This window comes from Schistocerca cancellata, chromosome 2, assembly GCF_023864275.1.
Source record: "Schistocerca cancellata isolate TAMUIC-IGC-003103 chromosome 2, iqSchCanc2.1, whole genome shotgun sequence".
In the NCBI taxonomy this organism is placed as follows: Eukaryota; Metazoa; Arthropoda; class Insecta; order Orthoptera; family Acrididae; genus Schistocerca; species Schistocerca cancellata.
The window spans coordinates 430,473,459-430,500,545 of NC_064627.1; the positions used below are offsets into that span (position 1 = coordinate 430,473,459).

General features: G+C 42.7%; 1 protein-coding gene across 1 annotated transcript in view; it reads left to right on the forward strand.

Moving 5' to 3' along the window:
- The first annotated feature begins 3,194 nt into the window (after positions 1-3,194).
- Positions 3,195-27,087, forward strand: part of LOC126161904 (cytochrome b5-related protein-like) — a 34,928-nt gene continuing 11,035 nt past the window's right edge. Inside the window, exons 1-3 of the mRNA XM_049918066.1 lie at positions 3,195-3,315; positions 21,815-22,019; positions 26,513-26,725. Coding sequence (XP_049774023.1) covers positions 3,305-3,315; positions 21,815-22,019; positions 26,513-26,725 — 429 coding nt within the window. The 5' untranslated portion in view covers positions 3,195-3,304. The remainder of the gene's footprint in view (positions 3,316-21,814; positions 22,020-26,512; positions 26,726-27,087) is intronic.

Below are 27,087 nucleotides of genomic sequence, written 5' to 3' on the forward strand. Positions count from 1 at the left end.
AACTTGATGGTACGCATTTCTCCTCCTTACAAGAGGCATCACAACAACGTTTCACCAGGCAACGCCGGTCAACTGCTGTTTGTGTATGAGAAATCGGTTGGAAACTTTCGTCATGTCAGCACGTTGTAGGTGTCGCCACCGGCGCCAACCTTGTGTGAATGCTCTGAAAAGCTAATCATTTGCATATCACAGCATCTTCTTCCTGTCGGTTAAATTTCGCGTCTGTAGCACGTTATCTTCGTGGTGTAGCAATTTTAATGGCCAGTAGTGAAGTTATGGTGATTACTTTTGAAATACTATATAGTTCACTTATTTTTCCCATCTGTCTCGTTTTCATGTGACTGTCCCTTATACATACTTCCGGTCAACACGACACTACTACCATGAACGAAACAGTTACTAACGTATGTATTTACAATTCAAGCTGCCACAACACTGCTATTCTGTGCAATATTTGATTTATGCTCTCTGCTATGCAGAACTTAAGACTAAAACACGTGGATAGTTTAGAATCTGATGCAGTAAGTAAGATACCATATTCTCAGAAAATAATCTAAGCATAAAATGACCAAGAGGTCACCAGTGCTGATAGAGTCACAGCACTGATACAATAAACAATCATACACACCACATCCTTCAACTTACCAACCTGCGTCGGGATGAAAACGTATCACATGGCATAAGCTTTTTGTCACACATCTGATCCATTCCAACAGCATGAACATTCTCTACGAACGGCGTAAGCTTTTTGTCACACATCTGATCTATTCCAACAGCATGAACATTCTCTACGAACAATGACTCATCGCCCACACTACTAACCTTTCGGGACTTCAGTGACGTCAGGCAATCTACTTTTGTAGTATTCATCCTTCTCATAATATAATGGCCTGACTCAATGATTCTGGGGGAGACACTCTCAGAATGATATGTGAAACAATTACTTCATCCTCCTTACTGTAACCATGCATAATTATATGACGGACTGTTTTTCCTTTCCATTCTGCTCCTCCTTGGACTGTTTCACCATATCGCATCTAAGAGGGTGTCAGCCCCTACAAATTATGCCATATCTTTAGTAGTATTCTTAGGACAGTCTTCCAACTTCTGGCGCCACACTCCGAACTCCTGCCATAAGGACTTGCGCTTTTTGTGCTCGCCTTCTCCTTCCTGCGCTATAAGGTCTTTGCGTGGCTCCTGCCATCTACCATCAATTTTGACAGTTATGCTCAATCAAAATTCAAATATCTCGTGATCCCAAGCTCAGGTCACGATGTGGTTTTCACCAACGTCACTTTAATAAAAATTCACTTCCATCTACTTAGATTTCCATCTACTCCCTTCTCTTAATCATTGTTTTAATCCTCACATTTATTAACTCTGAAATGAGTGTGCACAGTGAGAAGACATACCTCTACCACATCTCAAGCAGACCTGCCCACTGGAAGGACAACTTTTCCAGGCGTTCTTTATATCAATTTGCATCTCTTTCTTTCTTCTTTTTTAAAAAAAGATTTTACTGATTATAAGATTAAGAAACGTTTGTCACAGTCAGTGTATTTTGTGTAAGTTATACTGGGTTATCAAGCCTCTGATATTTTCCAAGCTGTTGCTCACACAAGATTTGTTTTCTTCTTCCAGGAACGAATTCTGCCTGTAGTGATAAGAAGCTGCTCTATACCTTTTCCATTAAACCAGTCCCCAGTTACAACGGTTTTGAAAGAGTGAAGATTACTGCTATGAATTCTTCTGTTGCTAGAGCAAAGGATTGTCTCAGTCTTACAGATGACTCACATAAATGTCAGAACGTATAGTTTTTAGGTAGAGATGTTAGCTGCTAGACTATGGTAGTTACCTATGTAACGTTATTACAAGATCACTCCCAAGTTTGTATTTATTTATTGCGTGTCAGAAGCGAAACACTTTATAAATTCCAAGAAACAATTGTGTTTAAGTTACTAGAAAATGAACTTTTAAAAGTCACAAACATTAAGAAATTTTTAACAGAAATTTATTTCTTCACAGTCATATTTTGCCTATGTTACTGCTTCACCCATTGTCAACTTAACCCATTGTTAACTTGTATCGGACTTTGAGGGAAGGTTAATTTTTTCGCATTCACACAAGAGATGTAGGTCTTCTAGCGTTCACTATTTAACTCTGTTGTCTTTGGATCTGTACACTCTAATTCTCAGTCTGTTAAATGTTCTAGAGGTAACCCATCTATACTGAGGTCCTAGAGCAACTTCTTAAACAGATTTCGTTTACTCGTTCATGTTGCCCGAAGTTAATTTCCATTAGTCCTTAAAATCTGCCTATGGTGAGTCTGAATGCTCTTGCACATTCTTGATAAAGTTCCTTCTCGAAACAAGTCATGAGTTGCAATTATCTACCAATGCAAAGGATGTTTACTGTCTTACATGCACTCAGTAAATTCCACATCAGTACTTTCCTTTTGCCGTCTGAAGAAGCAATTCTAGCTGAGAAATAGTTATTCAAGTGGATTGAGCTTGAGACAGCCGATGATAATCCTAAAAGTGATGTAGACTTGATTGCCATCTCAAAGCGTTATGTAAGTATAAAGAAGCTATATAAATACTTTTAGCTTTTTCGTGTTAGAGTAATACATAGTGCGTCCCAGTTCCATTAAGACCATGAAAAAGAAAAGTCACTGATTATGTTCACAAAATCACTGTTTTTATTCAAAATTGTCTCCTCCTGAATCAAAACACGTTTATTATTTACATAAAACTGACTCTTGATGCCCTTTCTTTCTGGGGTACTTTGTGCCCTAAAACATTAGAGCTAAGAGGCTTATCTCAAAAACGTACAAAAAGATTGTGGAAAGTTAAATTTGTCCAATTATAGCTAAACCGTCACAGGGCGAGAGAGAACCGGTTTATCGTTACGTAGCTCCTCGACATCTAGTGCCATCTTGTGGAGGTTACGTATTTAGGGAAAAATTAGAGGCAGCTATTTCTTTTTGTATGCGTAAAGTTCACGGATCGTTAGAGTGTCCGTAGCCTCTGGTGGCTGGCTTGCCCGCCTCTTAGCGCGTCACCCAGCGCTGGCGTCATTTTTGACAAGTGTCAGCAGGTCGTGTTTCTGTAAGCAAGAGCGTGCGATACGCCTAGGAGGGGAGCCCGTGTTTACTCGGTGCCACTGACTGATAAGCGTCGGCTAATTTCGAACTAGCTTAACATTCCAATTAGAGGACAGCTGATACGGTGACCTCGACTGGCCGTCAAAGTAGTTATTAAAAGTGAGGCAGATCGTCTCCCGTGTCAGTCCAGCCCTAATCGTCATGGAGAAAGGGTAAGTGCCCGTGTCCTGCACCACAAATTATGCTATCGACCTCAGCTCACATGAACTGTACTTCCATTTTATAAGCAAAAACTGAGCTACTAGTAAATTGTTTAACAGAGATATGTGTTCCCAGAAGCTGTTACTAAGTTGAGAATTAGTCTTGCCTCTTTGTGTGTTAATAGTGGCGTGTACTCCAAGAGTGTTGACGCGCAATTATCATTCACATTTCTGGTAACTCACCTGTGAAAAGGAATGCGAGACATGGATTGTCTTCAGGTTATGACTGTGATTTGTCACTGCTGTATGGGACCCTATTCATCAACACAAGTATTATTTTTCCTATAATTAGCCTTACTATGATGTAAAGGTACCATTTAACCTTCAGTTTACGTCAAGGTATTCTGCTGTCGGATGTCATTCCTGTCACCACTTCGTCATATAATGGATAATAAAATCGTGTACTCCAGCCGTCTGAGAATTGTTATAACCTGTTCGGTGTGTTTCTGTGTTGTAATTATTTGTGCATTATGTTTCTTTGGAAGCTGGAAAAAACTTACCTGTATTATACTGTGCGAATAGGTCGCAGCAATGAAACTGAAAATGTGTACATGTCTCCTCTCGTACCTGTCAGTCACACTTCCAAATGCTTCATTGTATTGTTATTGTATTGTGTTGCGTTGATGAGTATCTCTAAAATCTTCTCTATTACAGAATATACTCGTGTATGAAACAGTAGTTGGCGACTTTCAGAAATAAAGCAGGTTGTCGAAAAGTAGTGTACATGTTGCTAGCTAAAGAAATTGTACCGTTATACATTGACGAGCTGAAGAAACTGGTACACCTGCCTAATATCGCATAGGGCCCCCGCGAACGTGCAGAAGTGCCGCAAAACGACGTAGCATGGACTCGACTAATGTCTGAAGTAGTGCTGGAGGGAACTGACATCATGAATCCTGCAGGGCTGTACATAAACCCGTAAGACTACGAGGGGTGGAGATATCTTTTGAACAGCACATTGCAAGGCATCCCAGATATGCTCAACAATGTTAATGTCTGGAGAGTGTTCCTGAAGCCACTCCATAGCATTGTCCTGCTGGAATTGCATAAGTCCCCGTTAGAATGGACAATGGACATGAATGGATGCAGGTGATCAGACAGGGTGCTTAGGTATGTGTCACCTGTTAGAGTCGTACCTAGACGTATCAGGAGCCCCAAATCATTCCAACTGCACAAGCCCCACACCGTTACAGATCCTCCACCAGCTTGAACAGTCCCCTGCTGACATGCAGAGTCCATGAATTCATGAGTTTGTCTTCATACCCGTACTCGTCCATCCGCTCGATACAATTTGAAACGAGACTCGTCCGACCAGGCAACATGTTTCCAGTCATCATTAGTCCAAAGTCGGTGTTGTCGAGCCCAGGCGAGACGTAAAGCTTTGAGTTGTGCAGTCATCAAGGGCACACGAGTTTCGTTGAATGGTTCGCACGCTGACACTTGCTGATGGGCCAGCATTGAGATCTGCAGCAGTTTGTGAAATGGTTGCACTTCTGTCACGTTGAATTATTCTCTTCCGTCGTCGTTGGTCCCGTTCTGGCAGGATCTTCTTCCGGCCGCAATGGTGTCGGAGATTTGATATTTTACTGGATTCCTGGTATTCACGGTAACTCCCTGAAATGGTGGTACGGGAAAATCCCCACTTCATCGCTGCCTCGGGGATGCTGTGCCCTATCGCTCGTGCGCCGACTATAACACCACGTTCAAACCCACTTAAATCTTGATAACCTGCAATTGTAGTAGAAGTAACCCATCTAACAATTGCCGGCCGCTGTGGCCGAGCGGTTCTAGGCGCTTCAGTCTGGAACCGCGCGACCGCTATGGTCGCAGGTTCGAATCCACCCTCGGGCATGGATGTGTGTGATGTCCTTAGGTTAGTTAGGTTTAAGTAGTTCTAAGTCTAGGGGACTGATGACCTCAGATGTTAAGTCCCATAGTGCTGATAGCCATTTGAACCATTTTCTAACAAATGCACGATGCACGAGACACTTGATGTCTTATATAGGCGTTTCCGACTTCAGCGCCGTATTCTTCCTATTTACATATATCTGTATTTGAATACGCGTACCTATACCAGTTCCTTTGGCGCATCAGTGAAAATTGCTAGTTCGAAAAACACAGACGCATATTCCACATGTGTCACAGAACATTAATAGTAATTGTTGCTATTTTCGTGCTTTGAAGATCAGATTACAAAATAAAACACTAACACAAGGAAAAACATACGCATTACATAACCAAAGGAGCTCAAATACACAATCAGAATAAATAAAAAGATTAGACTGCAGGATCACTAACAAAAGATAGTCCACGCAGTCCAAAAATCTAGCTTTTTGAATAGTTTTGAACAGATCGTCCACAGTTCGAACTTTGTTCAGCTTCCTGCAGATGAGAAGAAGTTGGGCATCCTGTAGTTCCTCACAGCCACAGAGTATATCTCTCATAATATATGACTCCATCGCTCCTGCTTCCCCTTGCTTCACGTCACTCCAGTCCTTGGCTGTTAGGGGTCCTTTCTCATCAGTTAGTCTCTAAAAGAAGCGATTTTTACGATAACTTGGAAAAAAATGAAGCAATCAACGTAAATCTTTTTGCACATTATTTGTTTACTCTTGGACAATATTTCCTGATTTTTCAAAAGTAATTCAGTCATCATTAAACCTTCTGTCCAAGGATTTAAGTGGCTCTATCCAAAATGAGGTGAATCCATGACGGAAGCCATGCCATCTGCAAATCGTATCTGATATTAAAAAAATCTATAGGACAATGCGCTCGGAGTAATAATACAGTTTTTGGAATTTGACAAAATAATAAAATGACGAATGCTTGAAACAAAGATGTAGTTTCGTCGTGTGCTTTGGACACGTTTCTCTCGGTAACTAATGAATAAATCAGTCTATTACTCGTTGCGGACATGCCCGAGGAGTAATTCAGCCACATTTCAGAAAGATATCTTTATTGGTGTACCCTGCATCTCAAACTGAAGGAATGGATTACGGGCGGACTTATAAAGATATCATTCTGAAACTTGGCTGAATTACTTCTCAGGCATGTTCACAAGGAGTAATAGGCATTTTTTCAAATTTTAATGTACTCATTGGTTATTACGAAAAGTCACCAAAAGCACCCAACAGAAGAACATCATCGTTTCAAACATTTTATAATTTTATCAAATTTAAAAAATACTGTGCTATTACGACGTGTGCAATAGCCTAAAGATCAAGAAAACTTTTTTTTTCATTTTCTTTTTTTTTAATTTCACATAAGATTTTCTGACTGCAGGACTTCTGTCAACGACTCATCTTATTTTGAACACAATGTTGCCAAGAATCAACAAGTAACATTCATAAAGGTATACGTTGATTGCTTCATTAATTTTTCCAAAAATATTGTAAAAATAGTTTGTATTATAGGCTGACTGAGGAGAATTGACCCTCAAGTGCTCCATGTCGTATAACGCTTGTCGAGGCCAGCAACAGATTTCGCCTTGTTATTGTCGGATTCATGTCCAGGTGGGTCACTTCTCCAGAGCTCTTTTCGTCTGAACGTAGGATGTGATGGAATTGGGTCATATCGTTCACAGTAAGACGTATCTTCATCTATGAAACTGGATTTTGGAACCGAATAAAAAGTATCTGCTGTCATTTAGTGTCTTAGATCGAAACTTTAAATACGGAGTAAAGGTAATCCAAGTCTTAAAAGAGGTACATTCAAGTTCTAAGGCCTCCGATTTTTTTTCTAATTAACTACAAACCCGAAATCGATGAAACTGGCGTTACTTCTCGACGTAATCGCCCTGCAGACGTACACATTTTTCACAACGCTGACGCCATGATTCCATGGCAGCGGCGAAGGCTTCTTTAGGAGTCTGTTTTGACCACTGGAAAATCGCTGAGGCAATAGCAGCACGGCTGGTGAATGTGCGGCCACGGAGAGTGTTTTTCATTGTTGGAAAAAGCCAAAAGTCACTAGGAGCCAGGTCAGGTGAGTAGGGAGCATGAGGAATCACTTCAAAGTTGTTATCACGAAGAAACTGTTGCGTAACATTAGCTCGATGTGTGGGTGCGTTGTCTTGGTGAAACAGCACACGCGCAGCCCTTCCCGGGCGTTTTTGTTGCAGTGCAGGAAGGAAATTGTTCTTCAAAACATTTTCGTAGGATGCAACTGTTACCATAGTGGCCTTTGGAACGCAATGGGTAAGGATTACGCCCTCGCTGTCCCAGAACATGGACACCATCATTTTTTCAGCACTGGCGGTTACCCGAAATTTTGTGGTGCCGGTGAATCTGTGTGCTTCCATTGAGCTGAGTGGTGCTTTGTTTCTGGATTGAAAAATGGCATCCACGTCTCATCCATTGTCACAACCGACGAAAAGAAAGTCCCATTCATGTTATCGTTGCGCGTCAACATTGCTTGGCAACATGCCACACGGGCAGCCATGTGGTCATCCGTCAGCATTCGTGGCACCCACCTGGATGACACTTTTCGCATTTTCAGGTCGTCATGCAGGACTGTGTGCACAGAACCCACAGAAATGCCAACTGTGGAGGTGATCTGTTCAACAGTCATTCGGCGATCCCCCAAAACAATTCTCTCCACTTTCTCGATCATGTCGTCAGACCGGCTTGTGCGAGCCAGAGGTTGTTTCAATTTGTTGTCACACGATGTTCTGCCTTCATTAAACTGTCGCACCCACGAACGCACTTTCCACACATCCATAACTCCATCACCACATGTCTCCTTCAACTGTCGATGAATTTCAATTGGTTTCACACCACGCAAATTCAGAAAACGAATGATTGCATGCTGTTCAAGTAAGGAAAACGTCGCCATTTTAAGTATTTAAAACAGTTCTCATTCTCGCCACTGGCGGTAAAATTCCATCTGCCGTTCGGTGCTGCCATCTCTGGGACGTATTGACAATGAACGCGGCCTCATTTTAAAACAATGCGCATGTTTCTATCTCTTTCTAGTCCGGAGGCCTTAGAACTTGAATGCACCTCGAATTGTAGAATAAGTGCATCCTTAGGCAGTTAAAGCAGGGTACCTGTGAGAATTCTACACACATCAAAACAAAGTTTTGAATCACCCCGATCCCCAGAACTCCTGGAGATAGACGTTGACTGTGGATATTGTATCACAGAAACAGCCCACTAAACTAGATGTTACTAAACTCGCTCAAAGATGTGAATAACCGTGCACGAGCAGCGTCTATTAGACGGAGGGGTCCCGACAGCCGATCAGTTCCAGTCATAAACATTAAATGGCCTTCGCCATATTGCTTTTATGCGCCAAAGCATTATGGCGAAGGCCATTTAATTTTTAGTTTTGGGCCTCCACTTCTGTCTGCTGTCTTTTTTTAGCCCTTTTTCTACGTGCCTGTTTTTAGCTGTCTTCTATTATGTTAATTGGGACTGACATATAGTCGTCTTTTAGCTCCTCTCTGTCTTCGTGTTCTATAGTTTTGATTTGGGCGCGTTTGACCCCAGTTGTTTATTGCGCCCTAAAGCAAAACAAAACAAAACAGAAACAAACCAGGAAGGAGGTACACTGCTCGTATTGCCTGTAGTTCAGCCATACCTAGACTATCAATACCGCGGTTGGATTGCGTCGGCATTGTTACTTTGTGCCAGGAAGGGCTCTCAACAAGCGAAGTGTCCAGGCGTCTCGGAGTGAACCAAAGCGATGTTGTTTGGACATTGAGGAGGTACAGAGAGACAGGAACTGTAGTTGACAAGCCTCGCTCAGGCCGCCCAAGGGCTACTACTGCAGTGGATGATTGCTAGCTACGGATTATGGCTCGGAGGAACCCTGACAGCAACGCCACCATGTTGAATAATGCTTTTCGTGCAGCCACAGGACGTCGTGTTACGACTCAAACTGTGCGCAATAGTTTGCATGATGCGCAACTTCACTCCCGACGTCTACGGCGAGGTCCATCTTTGCAACCACGACACCATGCAGCGCGGTACCGATGGGTCAGACAACATGCTGAATGGACAGCTCAGGATTGGAATCACGTTCTCTTCACCGATGAGTGTCGCATATGCGATCAACCAGACAATCGTCGGAGACATGTTTGGAGGCAACTCGGTCAGTCTGAACGCCTTAGACACACTGTCCAGCGAGTGCAGCTAGGTGGAGGTTCCCTGCTGTTTTGGGGTGTCTTTATGTGGGGCCGACATATGCCGCTGGTGGTTACGGAAGGCGCTGTAACGGCTGTACGATACGTGAATGCCATCCTCTGACCGATAGTGCAACCATATCGGCAGCATATTGGCGAGGCATTCGTCTTCATGGACGACAACTCGCGCCCCCATCGTGCACATCTTGTGAATGACTTCCTTCAGGATAACGACATCGCTCGACTAAGAGTGGCCAGCATGTTCTCCAGACATGAACCCTATCGAACATGCCTGGGTTAGATTGAAAAGGACTGTTTATGGACGACGTGGCCCACCAACCACTCTGAGGGATCTACACCGAATCGCCGTTGAGGAGTCGGACAATCTTGACCAACAATGCCTTGATGAACTTGTGGATAGTGTGCCACGTCGAATACAGGCATACATCAATGCAAGAGGACGTGCTACTGGGTATTAGAGGTACTGGTGTGTACAGCAGTCTGAACTACTTTGCTTTCAAAATACCTGATATTTGTCAAACATGAAAGGTTGAAAATTAAGGTAGAAAACAGCTGTAGTATGTGAATAGCTGTTACGTTAGGGACTATGATGCTTCAGAAGAGTAACGAATTCGTTAATTTAAAATTTCCTCTCTGTCACAGTCAGCAGGTGTCTCATTAACGATAGCCAGTGCAGAGGTAATTTTCCACGGTGTGTTTCCTAAATAGAATATACTGTCATTTGATTTATGTGTAGGTAAACCATACGCGGTCTTATGAATGCATTCGGTTTGATGCCAAGATAAAAAAATAAACCGAGTAATATAATTAAACTTTCAAACCGCTGTAGAAATAACGCCACTGGTAAAAATGACGTCAAACTGCAACGGAAACTTATCGGAGAAGCGGAAAAACGCGTGGCAGATAAAAATAAATAGTTATAAAATGTAGCAATAGATGGCGCTGTGAACATTATAATTTAATAGTGGTCGACCACAAATGACAAATGAAATATACAGCAATGCCTAGCCTAAGGTGTATGTTTGACGTTAAAGAAACTGTACACTGGTTACAGTGTACAGTTAAACAGGGTGTACAGGTGTGATACTGTTAGTTACGTAAGCCCATCCACCACGGCAAGATCATATGGAATCGGTTTTTAATTGTCCTGAGGCCAAAAACCGCATAAAAAGCATCAGTCAAAATCAGATCGGACAATTAACTTCCGTGGGCCTGGCACAAATCATGTTCAATATGCTGTCCACCGTTTTCTGCAATTAGTTGAAATCGTGAAGCAGCATGTTCCACAACTGATCGAAGTGCTTTGGGGGTCACTTTCAGAATGTGTTGAACAATGCGTGCCTTCAGTGCAGCTAAGTCTGCAATCGGAACAGTGAACACAACATCTTTCAGATAGCCCCACAGCCAGAAGTCACACGGATTAAGATAAGGTAATCGGGACGGCCAGGATGTGGGGAAATGGCTCTGGTAATTCTAGCATTTCCGAAATGACTCTTCAGCAGGTACTTTACTGGACTTGCAATGTGCGGAGATGCGCCATCTTGCATAAAAATGATCCCATCCACGCATCCACGCTCTTGGAAAGCTGGAATGACGTGGTTGCGCAAAAGACACTCATAGCACTTGCCAGTGACGGTACATGTAACAGGACCGGAAGAACCTGTCTCTTCGAAAAAATGTGGCCCTATGATAAATGATGCCGTAAACCTGCACCACATAGTGACCTTTTCAGGATGAAGTGCTACTGGCTGATTTGCGTGTGGATTTTCCGTTGCCAATATTCGAAAATTCTGTGTATTGACATATCCTGTCAGATGGAAGTGGGCTTCGTCTGTTCACAAAATCTTCTACCGCCAATCATTATCCACATCCCTGTGAGTAAGAAATTCTAAAGCAAAGGTCTCTCTTGCTGGCAGGTCAACAGGAAGCAACTCGTGCACACGGGTAATTTTGAATGGATAGCAAAGAAGGATATTTGGTAGGATTTTACGCACCGTTCTCAAGGGTATGTCCAATGTTCGGGCAATTCTCTGTGCACTACACGTTTGCACACCACCACTCGTTTCCTCCTGCACTGCTGTGGCCACTGCTTCCACTGACGTCGAATCAGTTCGTTTCCTCCCTCTACCAGGTTGCACAACAAAAGAACCAGTCTTTTCTAATTTCCGAATCATTTTCTGTAGACCCACGGCAGTCATCGGACCAACGTCTTTTTTCAAACCCTTCAGTGTCCTAAACTTCTGCAGAGCGACGTGTGCACAGTTATTATTCTTGTAATACAGCTTTACAAGCAGAGCGCGATCCTGCATTGAGACCGTCATGGCGAACGTCGCAGACACTAAAGGAGGAAAAGCCGTGTACCTGGAGTGTTTAAACTAACTTCAATGGGGCGTGCGCATGACAGGTTCAAATGGCTCTGAGCACTATGGGACTTAACATCTTAGGTCATCAGTCCCCTAGAACTTAGAACTACTTAAACCTAACTAACCTAAGGACATCACACACATCCATGCCCGAGGCAGGATTAGAACCTGCGACTGTAGCAGTCACGCGGTTCCGGACTGTAGCGCCTAGAACCGCACGGCCACCGCGGCCGGCGCATGACAGGTGTTTTCATTTGCGTAATCTGATGCACACAGTGCTATGTATTGATCAATTTTCACACTATTTTTTATCTTCTGCCATACGTTTCCCCCCCTTCTCCGATAATACTCTGTTGCAATTTGACGTCATTCTGACCAGTGGTGTTATTTATACAGCGTTTTGAAAATGTAATTATAATCACCCTGTATATAATCGAATATTAAGAAATTAGACATTTTGCAAAAAGACGAAAACAGTGTTGACAGCAAACTGAAGCTAGCTTAACATATATTTAATCTACTGGTCTCAAGCCACAAACAATGAACTGATCAGACATAGCTGAAAATACGATATTACGGTAAAAACCAAATATTTTTTCTCTTATCTTATGACAGTACTCTGATCCACAATAAAGTATCCAGCCAGTAAATCGGTGAGACATCATCTTTCGCGCTCTCCAGCTACGAGTCTACAGTTCAGTTTTGCGGACACTCCAAGACAGTGTCCAGATGACCGAATTCAGTGAACACGTTACGCCGGCGGACACGAGGGATTTACGTAATGTACACAGAAACCAAGTTGAAACACTGTGCCTACGTGGCCGCCAGTGTTACTAGAAACAACTGTCGTGGCGCAGCGGTTAAGGCAGTCAGGAGGAGAGAATTCAAATCCTGTCGGACCACGTACGGTTAGATTTTTCATTGCTTTCCTTAAATAACTTCGTTTGTGATAGGTTTTTGGACGTCACGGTATTTTGCAACCCTGTACGCCATGACAGTTTTTGTGCAACTATTTCACTTTTAGGCATCGACGGGTCAGTGCCACGTTCGAGCATGCCTATTGGAGTAACACTGGAATGAGCCCATGACACACCGGTGAAATTCAGTAATGTCAGGAATCTTAGGAACCTTGAGTTGCAGCCATTTTATCATAAAATTCCAAAATCTAAATTCATACCATGCCATGAGTGAATTCCTCATACTGCATCCCACCGTCGAATTCTTGTAACATATTGTCTGTGTTCAGTCGGCAACTGAATGGCTGTGTACCCTCGCACTCAGTAGCAATGAACGGTGGACCTGGATCGTATCAGTCGCTACCAACAGATCACAAAGCATCAAACGTTTCTTTAATTTGAAGTTATGGCGTGTAGAAATATTTACTTCACTTCGTTGTAGCATCAGAAAATGTTACCGTAATTACACGGTATTAATTTAGGCCTCTAATTCTGAAAATTTTTACTTGTGCGGTTGATTGCTTTTTGTCGAATTCTCTTCTAACCACTTTTTATCTCGCAGTTCTTTTGTAACAAATGATTAACAGGATTATATTGTGAACGCGCATACTGACTGTACTGGCGCTCTCGGTGCGTGCCGGCGCTTGTCTGTCAGTCATAACTGTCTTTTTTCGTACCACTTCAATAATTTTATTGTAGCAGTGGTACAACATATATACGAATTTATCGTTTTATAGCATCAGTAATCTTAATATTGGGTATAGACAATTGTGTTCAATTCCAAGACGGCTCTCTCAAGTGCTAAGCAGATTCTTACATTCCATTTTCCCGTCGTCTTCGACTTAAGTTACGTGAAATGGAAAAATGATATTGTCTTTACTCAATGCAGAACCTTTAATTCTGGCACAAAAGATAGCCAACAGAAATCAAGCTGGATTGTCGCAACTTTCTTGTGTAAGTAGGCTGTTTACGTTTTTATGTTGGTAACGCCACGTAGCGCTCTGTATGAAAATCACTGAGTGTGCTGTGTGCGGTCTGAGGCTGTTCGGCATTGTTGCAATATTTGCTATTATAGTGTTGGGCAGTTGGATGTAAACAGCGCGTAGAGTTGCGCAATGGGAGGTGAACCGCCAGCAGTGGTGGATGTGGGGAGAGAGATGGCGGAATTTTGAGAGCGGACGAATTGGACGTGTGCCCATCAGAAAGAATAAATTTCTAATATTGGGTATCATGGACGGATATTGCTTGTTCTCTGTCAAAATCTTTCATTTGCTAACTATGCCTATCAGTAGTTAGTGCCTTCAGTAGTTTGAATCTTTTATTTAGCTGGCAGTAGTGGCGCTCGCTATATTGCAGTAGTTCGAGTAACGAAGATTTTTGTGAGGTAAGTGATTTGTGAAACGTATAGGTTAATGTTAGTCAGGGCCATTCTCTTGTAGGGATTTTTGAAAGTCAGATTGAGTTGCGCTAAAAATATTGGCTGTCAGTTTAGTGTTGATCAGAATAGGTAAAGAGCGAAATGTCTGAGTACGTTCAGTTCTGCTCAGCTGTTTGAAAGTCAAATAATGTAAGAGGTTTATCAGCACAGTAATTCATTAATTTTTCTAAGGGGGCGTTTCACTTGTTGGTTGATTAAAAAGTCAGAGGACAGTAGCCATTAGACGATTCTCGGGAGGAACGGTGTTTGTGTTTGTCCATTCTAACTTCGGTCTTCCACGGTTTATCGAAATCAATTAAAGCGATTGCCAGGATGGATCCTTCAGAAATGCCGTCGTTGCTCTCCTGCGCCGTGTATTCCAACAGCACTGACAATATTAATTTCTAAGCAGAAAGCCCTCTTGTCTAAACGCACTTTTTTCTATTCACTTGACATCCCGTTGTCTCAAAGTGATGAACATACTGATGAAAATTAGGTTTGGAATCTCATATCACCTCTGTCACAGCTATATTTCATTACACGTACACAATGCTTTCGTAAGTATGTGGCTCTTAATGTCACCCCATAATGCTCATCAATGCCAAAATAATTCCCCCTTAATTTAGTTATGGTCAATAAAATTTATCAACGAAAAGCATAAAGAATCAATTAATCGTAGACAAATGGACACCATAACTTTTTTCTAAACGAGGAATTCATACTTCGCTTTACGATTTTATTCAGATATATAAAGCAAGTAATTATTTATAAATACCTTAAATACAATACGTTACGTCGCTTATTAGTTAGTTTACCAGCTTCTACAGTACATGGCAATTCTACATGCATGCACTGGCACCACATACCATTGAAATCCAGATTACTTGTATTAAAAAGAGACAACACGACATTCGTTAAAAAATCCTCAAGTGTCGGATCGTATTGCACTTTCATTTACAGTTTTAGACAAGAATTTGATTTTCATTTGCAAGGCTCTCATCAAACAACGGTAAAATGCTAGTCATCAGTGACAGTGTAGGACCTCTTTTAGCAGAGTCATCCAATACTGGCATCTGTTTGCAATCGATGGAAACCTCTGAAAAATGTTGGACTAAAGCAGCGATGAGAAATATTTTTAATTTATTTCCGAGATAACTCGCGCCACACAAAAGTGAAAGACTAATGTATGTGTTTGTGCATGTATTGTAAAGTGGATGACTTGTTCAGTATGTGTGGTGTAACTGCGTCACTCTCCTAAGAAACAAATCGTCTCTGGTATTTTTGATGGGACCATTTCAGGAATGTTTCTCTACCGCGACACAAATCCATTATTGCTTTCGAGATTCTTCTTCCTGTGCATCGCAGAATACACGGAATGAAATGTTGAAAATCAATGAAACTGCAAATACAAGGGACTAACGTGAGCTGCAGTCACGTGTCATGCCTTTTCTGGAACGTTTACATAAACTATTTTGCCAGCGATAAGCTGCTAGGATGTCGGCGAGGGTTATCAGCGAGGGAGACAGGACACGACCTCTGCCACATGTCTTATCACACTGTGTGACGTCCTCTGGTAACTGATTACTGAAGAAACGAGGGTCTTCCAGCATGCGATATAGAATCTCCCCCTGCTAACCTAAGACATTAAACCGCAACCGACATGGTGGCGGCTGCGAGATAAGGGAGTGAGAATATGCATAGGTACAAAAGGAAGGAGCGAGTAGAAGACAATGGAACAAAAAAATGGTTCCAATAAACATAGGTCCGGAAATCGATGGTTTCCCCATTACAAAGTATTACAACTGAGTACGAGAATACCTTATAACACAGTTTGAGAGGTCCAAATTGCAAATATATGCTTGAGGACAAACACATTACACACCACACGGCCTCCGTTCATGCGAAGGAAGCCTTCAGCACCTCTTCCCATGGATACATGTACTCGTGTGATCCGTGGTGCAACACTGGCCATAGATGACAGGGGTGAAAGACAGATGCGGAGTTGTGTAAGGGTGAATGGACGTGTAAGTGTTGTGCAAGTGACCGCCCAGAACGAATGAAACAGGCTACCAACAGTGTCTCCTCAGATAAAGTTGCTGCGTATTGGCCTCTGCAGCAGGCGTCTGGTTCATGCACCCATACTGACTGCTGTTCATCGGCGATAAAGGCTGCAATTTGCACACCAGTTCCACAACTGGACGTCCACTGACTGGCGACAGGTGGCCTTCTGTGACGACTCACCTTTTATGCTCCATCTGACAGATGGCCGTTGGCGTGTGAAGGCTGTCACCCTGAAACAACAAGGGTCCAGGCCGCAGGAGGGAGCGTTATAGCCTGAGGAATGTTTTCGTGGCTTTCCCTGGGTGATCTCATCATTCTGGAAGACACAATGGATCAACAGAGGTACACGTCTATCCTTGGGGACCACGTGCACCCGCACTTGTAGTTGGGTTTTCCTCGGCGCAATCGCATCTATTATCAGGACAATACAACGTGTCACACAGTCACAGCGTGCGCGCATGGTTCGAAGAGCACCAGTATGAGTTTACCGTTCTCTCCACCCAGATCTGGCTGTTCGCGCCGTGGATCATCAACTGGGAAACCTACTGGAGCTGACCACGGCACTGGAGTCAGCATAGTTGCGCATCCCTGACGGTACCTTTCCACTCACTCTTCCTGCAAATCTCGCATTTGTCTCGGCTGCAAAAGGCGGTTATTCAGGCGTTTGACAGGTGGTCGCATTAATGTGACTGGTCAGTGTACAAGTGGAATAAATTACCGCTTTTATGTCTATAATTATATCCGGTGTAAATCCAGTTTGTATTTGACACTTTCTTCATAATTATTGCACATACGAAGGGCAGCATCAATTACAAATTTAACGGTCGAATGATTGTGCTAGTGGCTCTCTTTCAATTTTTGAAGATGAAAGACAGTTCTGTTTCTCTCGTGGGCATTCAGTGACAAAGTACGAAAACAGGCGTTAATACAACAATTTTGCTGGTGGGATTTGAAGCGCTATTGGCAACTACCAGTATGTGACATATCTCTGCGGAAGTATTAGGGTCACCAGAGTATGCCGTACGCCTGAGGTGTTAGCTTCCAGGAAGCTGGTACAGTTTTGCGAGGCCTTCGAGCTACACTATCAAGGTGATTTATTAGGGATTCTGTAGCACTAGTGAATGCTACTACAGCGGTGGCATGAATTTAAGAAAAGCTTTTAGTCCAACAGAAACTCGTATTTCTCTTTTAGAGACGTATTCAGAATGAAGCAGAGTATTGCGGGCTTCCAATCTATTCTTTTGTTGACGATCTTCTATTATCATAAGTGTGAGATACAAGCTTTCTGTTGGCATTCTACTAATAACTCATCAATTGTGGATCGACTTGAGGCTTCCTGCTCTTTTGCACTGTCTTGTAGATGCTATGTACCCAAAAATCACACTCGTCTTAGATTATGAGTGGACCCAGTGACTGCCTCACTCTCAAATGAAAGAACAGTACGTTAGTCAGGGTGTAATGCGTCGTACACGCCTCTGTCATCCACTTTTATTTTGCTAAGTACCCTTAAACCACTTACCACTACACAACAGAAAATGTAACTATGTCTTTCGTCAATGATGATGCAAGCGCTTATTTGGATTCGTGACAGACATAAATTGATCGGTGTTCCCCTTCATGTGATAATAATGTCTATTTTAGCCAGTGAGAAGAAACGGGAATAGTGAAACCTGGTGTTTCAATGACAGGAAGCCGAATTATTGCTATGTGGACTATAAACACGACTTAACGCTATGCCGCCGAACGAAGTGATGCAGCAGTTAAGATTCTGGGCGAGTATTGATAGAATATCAGGTCTCATAGTCTTGTCTAAACATCCCCTTTTACACTCCCTATTTCTTTTGTCTCAATAACTTTAGAGGAATGCAGGGGATGATCCCTACAATATATGGGTTTCGTCGGTTTGCTACCTGCCATCTAAGTCCGCCAATACACTGACTGATGTTACTGAAACCAATCCTGGGCTGTAACATAACATTCTATCTGTGATACAGAATGTCAAATTAAACACTTTCCAGCCGTCTAGTTTCCAACCTTATTTTATTTGGCAACCAGTTTCAGTGTTTTACTACGCCATCTTCAGGCCCCTGACCGACATGTTGGAAGATTCTACCTCGCTTGTAATCAAAGCAGGGGCCAGCAATACGGATATCAGTAGATTTCTGCTATAGCGATGCCGAGTCGGCAGATCGCTATAGCAAAAATCTACTGATATCCGTATTGCTGGCCCCTGATTTGATCACAAGCGAGGTAGACTCTTCCAACACGTCGGTCAGCGATCTGAAGATTGTGTAGGAAAAAGTTGAAACTGGTTGCCAAATAAAATAAGGTTGGAAACTAGACGGCTAGGAGGTCTTTGACATCCTGTATCGAATAGACAAGTACCTCACCCTTATCTAAAAAGATGGACAAACAGAGACTATCTGTCATAGGTTCAATCTCCGCTAGACGACAGCGCTATTTAAATCTGCGGCGAGTGCTAGGTAGTAGTGATTCCATACCAAGAAGAAGACATACAGGGTACGTAGGATTAGGATCAACGGCTCGCTAGGGGCCAGGGAAAAACAGTGTTCCCTAGGTCATTGTGCTTCTATCATAATGGGAAAATACCCTTCACCCTGAAAGTCTTCTTGTCACCAAACTGTGAGTACAAGTCGGTCATCAAGCTGTAACACTGTGACCCCGGAGCAATAGACTCATTAAGCACAGAGAACCTGAATTACCTGAGTTCAATGACCAATTCACACTGAATGTACCACTGCGCCATGCTGGATGCAAATTGAGTTGTCCAATCCTGTGCCGTACGGATCACAGCAGTAACACTTAGCCCCAGCCAATATGAGATCTTCCGCACAGAGGTGTTGAGCTACTCAAAAAATTTTCTCATAGAAGTTTCTAGTGTGCAATATTTAGAGGTTCGAAATCCTTCGTTTCTTTACTGACATCGGCCTTCGAATTGTGTCCTGTCGATCAGTGTACTCTGTAACGAATGGTTCAGGCTACATCTACATGGATACTCTGAAAATCACATTCAAGTGCCTGGCAGAGGGTTCATCGAACCACCTTCACAGTTCTCTATTATTCGAATCTCGTATAGCGTACAGAAAGAATGAACACCTATATCTTTCCGTACGAGCTCTGATTTCCCTTATTTTATCGTGGTTATTGTTCCTCCCTATGTAGGTCGGTGTCAACAAAATATTTTCGCATTCGGAGGAGAAATTTAGTGATTCCTCCGCAACGAAAAACGTCTTGGTTTTAATTAGGCCCATCCCAAATCCTGTACCATTTCAATGACACTCTCTCCCCTATTTCGCAATAATACAAAACGTGCTGCCTTTCTTTGAACATTTTCAATGTACTCCGTCAGTCCTATCTGGTAAGGATCCCATACCGCGCAGCAGTATTCTAAAAGAGGACGGATAAGCGTAGTGTAGGCAGTCCACATAGTAGGTCTGTTACATTTTCTAAGCGTCCAGCCAATGAAACGCAGTCTTTGGTTAGCCTTCCCCACAACATTTTCTACGTGTTCCTTCCAATTTAAGTTGTTGGTAATTGTAATATCCTGGTATTTAGTTGAATTTACGGCTTTTAGATTAGACTGATTTATCGTGTAACCGAAGTTTAACAAGTTCCATTAAGCACTCATGTGGATGACCTCACACTTTTCGTTATTTAGGGTCAACTGCCACTTTTCACTCCATTCATATATCTTTTCTAAATCGTTTTACAGTTTGTTTTGATATTCTGACGACTTTATTAGTCGATAAACGACAGCGTCATCTGCAAGCAACCGAAGACGGCTGCTCAGATTAGCTCCCAAATCGTTTAGATAGATAAGGAACAGCAAAGGGCCTATAACACTACCTTGGGGAACCCCAGAAATCACTTCTGTTTTACTCGATGACTTTCCGTCAATTACTACGAAGTATGACGTCTGTGACAGGAAATCATAAATCTAGTTGCATAACTGAGACAATATCCCATAAGCACGCAATTTCACTACGAACCGCTTGTGTGCTACAGTGTCAAAAGCCTTCCGGAAATCCAGAAATACGGAATAGATCTGAAATCCCTTGTCAATAGCACTCAACACTTCATGTGAATAAAGAGCTAGTTCTGTTTCACAGGAACGATGTTTTCTAAACCCATATCGACTGTGTGTCAATAGACCGTTTTCTTCGAGGTAATTCATAATGTTCGAACACAATATATATTCTAAAATCCTGCTGCATATCGACGTTAACGATATGGACCTGTAATTTAGTGGATTACTCCTACTACCTTCCTTGAATATTGGTGTGACCTGTGCAACTTTCCAGTCTTTGGGTACGGATCTTTCGTCGAGCGAACGGTTGTATATGATTGTTAAGTACGGAGCTAATGCATCAGTATACTCCGAAAGGAACCTAATTGGTATATAGTCTGGACCAGAAGACTTGCTTTCATTAAGTGATTTAAGTTGCTTCACTGCTCCGAGGATATTTACTTCTACGTTACTCATGTTGGCAGCTGTTCTCGATTCGAATTCTGGAATATTTACTTTCTCTTCTTTTGTGAAGGCATTTCGGAAGGCTATGTTTAGGAACTCTGCTTTGGCAGCACTGTCTTCGAGAGTATCTCTATTGCTATGGCGCAGAGAAGGCATTGATGTTTCTTGCCGCTAACATACTTCACATACGACCAGAATCTCTTTGGATTTTCTGCCAGGTTTCGAGACAAAGTTTCGTTGTGGAAACTGTTATAGGCATCTCGCATTGGAGTCCGCGCCAAATTTCGAGCTTCTGTAAAAGATCGCCAATCTTGAGGATTTTCCGTCTGTTTAAATTTGGCATGTTTGTTTCGTTGTTTTTGTACGAATGTTCGAAACCGTTTTGTGTCTCAAGGAGGATCAGCTCCGTCGTTTGTTAATTTATTTGGTACAAATCTCTCAATTGCTGTCAATACTATTTCTTTGAATTTAAGCCACATCTGGTCTACACTTATATTATTAATTTGGAATGAGTGGAGATTGTCTCTTAGGAAGGCGTCAAGTGAATTTTTATCTGCTTTTTTGAATAGGTATATTTTTCTCTTATTTTTTGAGGATTTGGGGATTACAGTATTCAATCTCGATACGACAACTCTGTGTTCACTAATCCCTGAATCGATTTTGGTGCTCGTTATTAACTCAGGGTTATTTGTTGCTAAGAGGTCAAGTGTGTTTTCACAACCGCTTGGGCTCATGAACTAATTGCTCGAAATAATTCTCAGAGAATGCGATTAGCACGATTTCGGATGGTATTTTATGCGTACCTCTGGAATTAAACATGTATTTTCGCCAACATATCGAGAGTAAATTAAAGTCACCACCAACTATTATCGTAAAAGACCGGTACGTGTTTGAAATCAAACTCAAGTTTTCTTTGAACCTTTCAGCAACTGTGTCATCTGAATTGGGAGGTCGGTAAAAGGATCCAATTGTCATTTTATTCCGGTTGCCATCAATGAAAGTTTTCTGTGTGCGTAGAGAGAAGCCCAAGTCGTCGCTGCCAGGCCTGTGGAAGTACCCGTCGCTCCGCGATGTGCCGCTGCACTCCGGAGGACTGTGGCTGCAGGGCAGGCGCGAGGACGACGGCGCCGAAGGGTTGTGGCGCGTCCACGACCGCCTCTACGACCTGGCCGGCTGGGAGAAGTCGCACCCCGGCGGCTCTGACTGGATCACACTCACCAAGGTACGATGCACGGCGGCACCCACGCCTGGGCTTCAGCCGGTGCCGATATCTAGCCTTAGCTTGGAATGGCTTGATTCCCTACCTCAAACAGCGCAAATGCACAGTGAAGTATCACTTTCACCTTTCCATTTATCACCCAGCAGTTAGATTGTTATTGTGCTCTTGAGTCTGAAGACTCGTTGGTGCAGCTCTCCAGTTCACATATCTACTGCTACGAACATTCATCTGAACCTGCTTCTGTATTCAATATTCGGTCCTCCTTTACATATTTTACTCCCTCTTCCCCTCTCCTCAGCCATGCCTCCTCCCCTCTCCCACCCAAACACACCTCCCCTTCATTAAGAACTCGACGATTATTTAGTGCCTCAGGGTGCGTCCTTCGATGTAGGAACCACTGTCTGGAGTGACACTTGTGTGGAGATGGGAAGTGTTAACATTTCTCCGGAGCCCAAGTCACATCAAGTAGTTTTTTTCTTTCACGTGCATTATCTTCACCATCTCACAACCGAGCTGTCACATTCCAAGGTAACCTAGACCTCAGGCTAGCAGCATATCAGTCTGTCACCACAAACAGATTCTTTGTCTTCACATTCGTTGGATTCGTCAGTTCACGAACAGACTACCTGCGAAAAGCCGCTTATCCCAACAAGAGTCCTAGGGTCCACAGAAAAGCCTCTCTACAGAAGTGTCAGTCCGCGCAAGTGTCGCAACCCCGTGTCGTACAAACCAGTCTCTTCTTTTAGACAACCTGTGACATAAATTTCTTTTTTCCCCAGTTCGGGTCAGTGCTCCTCCTCTGGTTATCAGATACAGACACCTACTTTTCAGCATTCTCCTCTATAAACCCATTTCAAAAGCTTCTATCGTCTTCTTGTCTGAACTGTTTATCGTTCACATTTGACTCCCATACATGACGACAATATGGCCAAATACTTACTTACTTAGTGCGACCAGGCCTAGAGGACAGCGTGCAGCTACAAAGCTTCTCTTTTACTGGATTCTGTTTCCTCCTTTTTGCTGCCAAATACTGTGTATGGCGATTTTTAGCAAGTCTTCATGGATACCATCTCTTCATCTTTTATTTGACCTACCTAGTGGTCTTCTTCCAGGGAGAGTGAAATCCATGTTTTTCAAAAGCCATCGGTGTTTGTTTATCTGAGTTAGGTGACCGACCTGTACAAGCCTTGGTTCTCATCAGGCCTACAATGTGTCGGCTGTTCTGAACCTCATCTGACTCACTCTTACGACGAAACCTCCCTCCTCCATGATCTAGTACCGTACTAACGGTAAACCTTCCTTAAGACTTTCTGCTCGGAAACGGTAAGGCTATTTAAATCTTTTTTGTGTTTGCTCCTAGTGTTGCAACCATACAATCTTACAGATTGGATCAGTGGTTTGTGCAGTTGGTGACTGAAATTCCTTGAGAAATTCCACGTTTAAAAAGCTGACTGCAGCGGAAGATAATCCAGACAGATACCTTCAGAAAGGATTTTAAGACATACATTTATATTTGATACGTGCTTGAAAATGACCAAAGGCTGAAATCCGCGAATCACATAGATAATAAGAAGAATACAGCGTTCCTGGGACATGTTTTCGTTTTCCAAATGCGTTGAGGTTATAGACACCCACAAAAATAAAAATAAATTTAAATAGTATATTTGACAATACTAAATTGATTTTTCGCATAAACACTTCTCATGTTGTTGTCAGTTTGCATTTTATGATCTCCATGATTCAGCCATTGTCAGTTATTTTGCTGCGGCGATAGAAAACTCATCTACTACTTTTAGTGTCTCATATCCTAATCTAAATCCCTAAGAATCGCCTATTTAATGCAGCTACATACATTACTTACATTGTACTTTTGTTCATATTCATTGTAACCTTGAATTTTTTAATATATTCTCCTGATCTTTAATTCTCCTTGCAAATTTCTCCTTGATTTCCTTCACAGATTGGTCACTGTACAGACAGAATAGCCCTGAGCATCGGCTACAGACCTTTAACGTCTCAAAAACTGCTTCCCTTTCTACTTCTTCGGGCAACGGCCTTGCCGCAGTGGATACGCTGTTTCCAGTGAGATCATCGAAGTTAAGCGCAGTCGGGCGTGGCCGGCACTTGGATGGGTGACCATCCAGGCCGCCATGCGCTGTTGCCATTTTTCGGGGTGCACTCAGCCTCGTGATGCCATTTGAGGAGCTACTCGAGCGAATAGTAGCGGCTCCGGTCAAAGAAAACCATCTTAACGACCGGGAGAGTGGTGTGCTGACCACATGCCCCTCCTATCCGCATCCTCAACTGAGGATGACACGGCGGTTGGATGGTCCCCTGGCCCACTTGTGGCCTGAAGACGGAGTGCTTTCTAGTTCTTCGGTTTCTATGACTGCAGTCTAGTTTCTGTACAGGTTGTGGATAACCTTCTGCTATCTATATTTTACTCCTGCTACTTTCAGAATTTCAAAGCACGTATTTCAGCAAAAATTCTTGTACTAGGGCACCTCAGACGATCTCTGAACCCTAAATTGACCTGAAACTTTCAACCTACATCCAACAGAAATATTACAGTAGATAAATATCTCCCCTTCAAAATGTACACTAGGAAACCCTAATCCGATCCATAATGACGTCTGCAGCTTGATAACTCTATAAATCTTGTTTAAAATTGGTTCAGTCCCTGCTCTATATAGCGGACGTGCAATTTTGGCTTTTTCGTTCTATTATTGTGATTTATTTTCACCTGAAAACAACCGTATTCTCTCAGGGCCTCAGAGTCTGTAGAGGGATGGCCGCGGCGAAGGAGAGATTTGACAGTGGTGAATGGGCACTCGTGGCTGCGCGCGCCATGTAAACGGCAAAGATGCATATTTTGATTGTTAACTTAACTATGAATAATAAGTGATTATCTCAATTCTCCTGTTTCATTACAATCTGATTGAATTCGAACCATTATACTGTTCTCTTCAACTCATCGTCCTCTGGCACACTTACGTTTTCGTCTGCGGACGCTAACAGATTGAGGATGATTTTATCTAATGTTATAGTCTTAAAGTCAAGCAAAGAAACACAAAAATGAGGGGCCTAAGCACTTAACAGATTTTTTGTAAGGCTCTCATTTTGTTAAACTTTTGCCTAGCAATCATTAATTTTCCCGTTTTGACCAACCGTAAAGCATCCAGTGTTAACACTGATTTAAATCATCACAAACAACAAAATTTTATAAAAATAGTGTTCATTACTTCATCAATGTCAGCGGCACTAGTAGCTAACGTTACTGTTCGATCTTTACAACATACGGAAAACTGTTAATGAAGTAGAAGTGAGTGTTCCAAGAGTTCATAGTTCGTAAATATTTTCGGTCCCAGTGCTTGTACGGAACCCATGATAAGCCTCCTGAAAATATCAGTCAGAATTAGTAACGTTGGAAAATTTTATTTTAGTAAGAATTAGTAACGGTGGAAAATTTCGTTTTAACATTATTTCCCTAAAAATAGGAGACTGTAGTGGTAGGAATCTCAACTGTGAATAATGCAGGAGATGATTTGCTGCTCCTGAGTTTATTTGCTTTATAAGCCAGGGACTCTCCCCGAAACGTTGAATGAAATTTGTAGAGAAGAAGCCTTTTCTGCTTTACTGACTGGGACGATATATATGCTAGAAATACACGAGGGACGTTCAATAAGTAATGCCCCACATTCTTTTTAAAAGCCATTAATATACATAGGCAAACGTCGTTGTTGGTGCTTGACATATGATGTTTGTTCTGTGCGCCGGTGAAGTTTCGAATAATTGTGGCAGATGGCAGTGCCGTAGTTCAGCGTCAAAATGGCGTCTACAAACGACTCACATTACAAGCAACACGCTGTTACTGAATTCTTGTGTGCAGAATAAGAAACCGTGGTAAACATCCATAAACGTTTGTGTGCAGTGTTTGGCGATGCTGCAGTGGATAGGATTACAGTTGGGCGACGGGTAAAGAAAATTACCGCCTCAGGAACCGCAGAAACAGGGCTCCGTGATCAACCATGCTCGGGACGTCCCGTCACAGCCACTGCTCCAGACATGCTGAATCTTGCGGATGCCATTATTCGTGCCGACCGGAGGATCACAACTCGACATTCTCTACAGGGAACACACTTCAAAGATGGCGAGAGAGTCAGCCGTACAGTGAAAGCATGGCTACACCTACAGGACAAGAGCTTTTACCAGCAGGGAATACATGCTCTTCCAAAACGTTGGCGTGCGGCCATAGAACGTGATGCAGACTACTTAGAAAAATAGGACATGGACAAGACATGTTTTGCCTATTGTTCTCCAAATTCAGACTCTTAACAATAAAGATGTTCAGAGAAAAGAACGTGGGACATTACTTATTGAACGGCCCTCGTACATTAATCTAGTGGGGCTCGTGACTGTGTGTGTGTGTGTGTGTGTGTGTGTGTGTGTGTGTTTGTGGTGTATGTACATTCATGCTGCCTTTCGTTTGACTGCAGGGAACGGACATCACAGAAGCATTCGAAGCACATCATGTGCGCAATTTTGCGGAAACCAAGCTGAAGGACTTCTACGTGCGAGACGCAAAAACGCGGCGCAACTCGCCGTACGTCTTTGATCCGAAAGGCTTCTACTGCACGCTGAAGGAACGCGCACGCCAGGCGCTGGCGAACGAGAAGTACGTCGGCTCCACAGGCACCGTCTACTCCAAGGTGAGCAGTCTGGGCACAGACAGGTGTATTGAAGATGCAAGGGGCTGGACGTGCTGTGTTGTAAGGAGCGTCCAGGACTTCAGGCTCTGAGCTCGTTTTTTGAAGGAGCAGGTTTCAAACCTCTGTCAGATCATCCGCATTTAGATTTACCATGGTTTCCCTTAACAGTGTTATCCTTTTCCATCCCTTTCCAATATGATCATGCTCTATAAGCACATTATAGTTGTCTGTATGTCAAACCCTAATTTTTCTTTCACAAGATTCAAGAGATACCTACATCAAAAAAATCTATCTTGGACGTATTCAGTTTGCTTCTCTACAGTTATCATTTCTGCTACTTCCATTTCACGATACTTACGAGA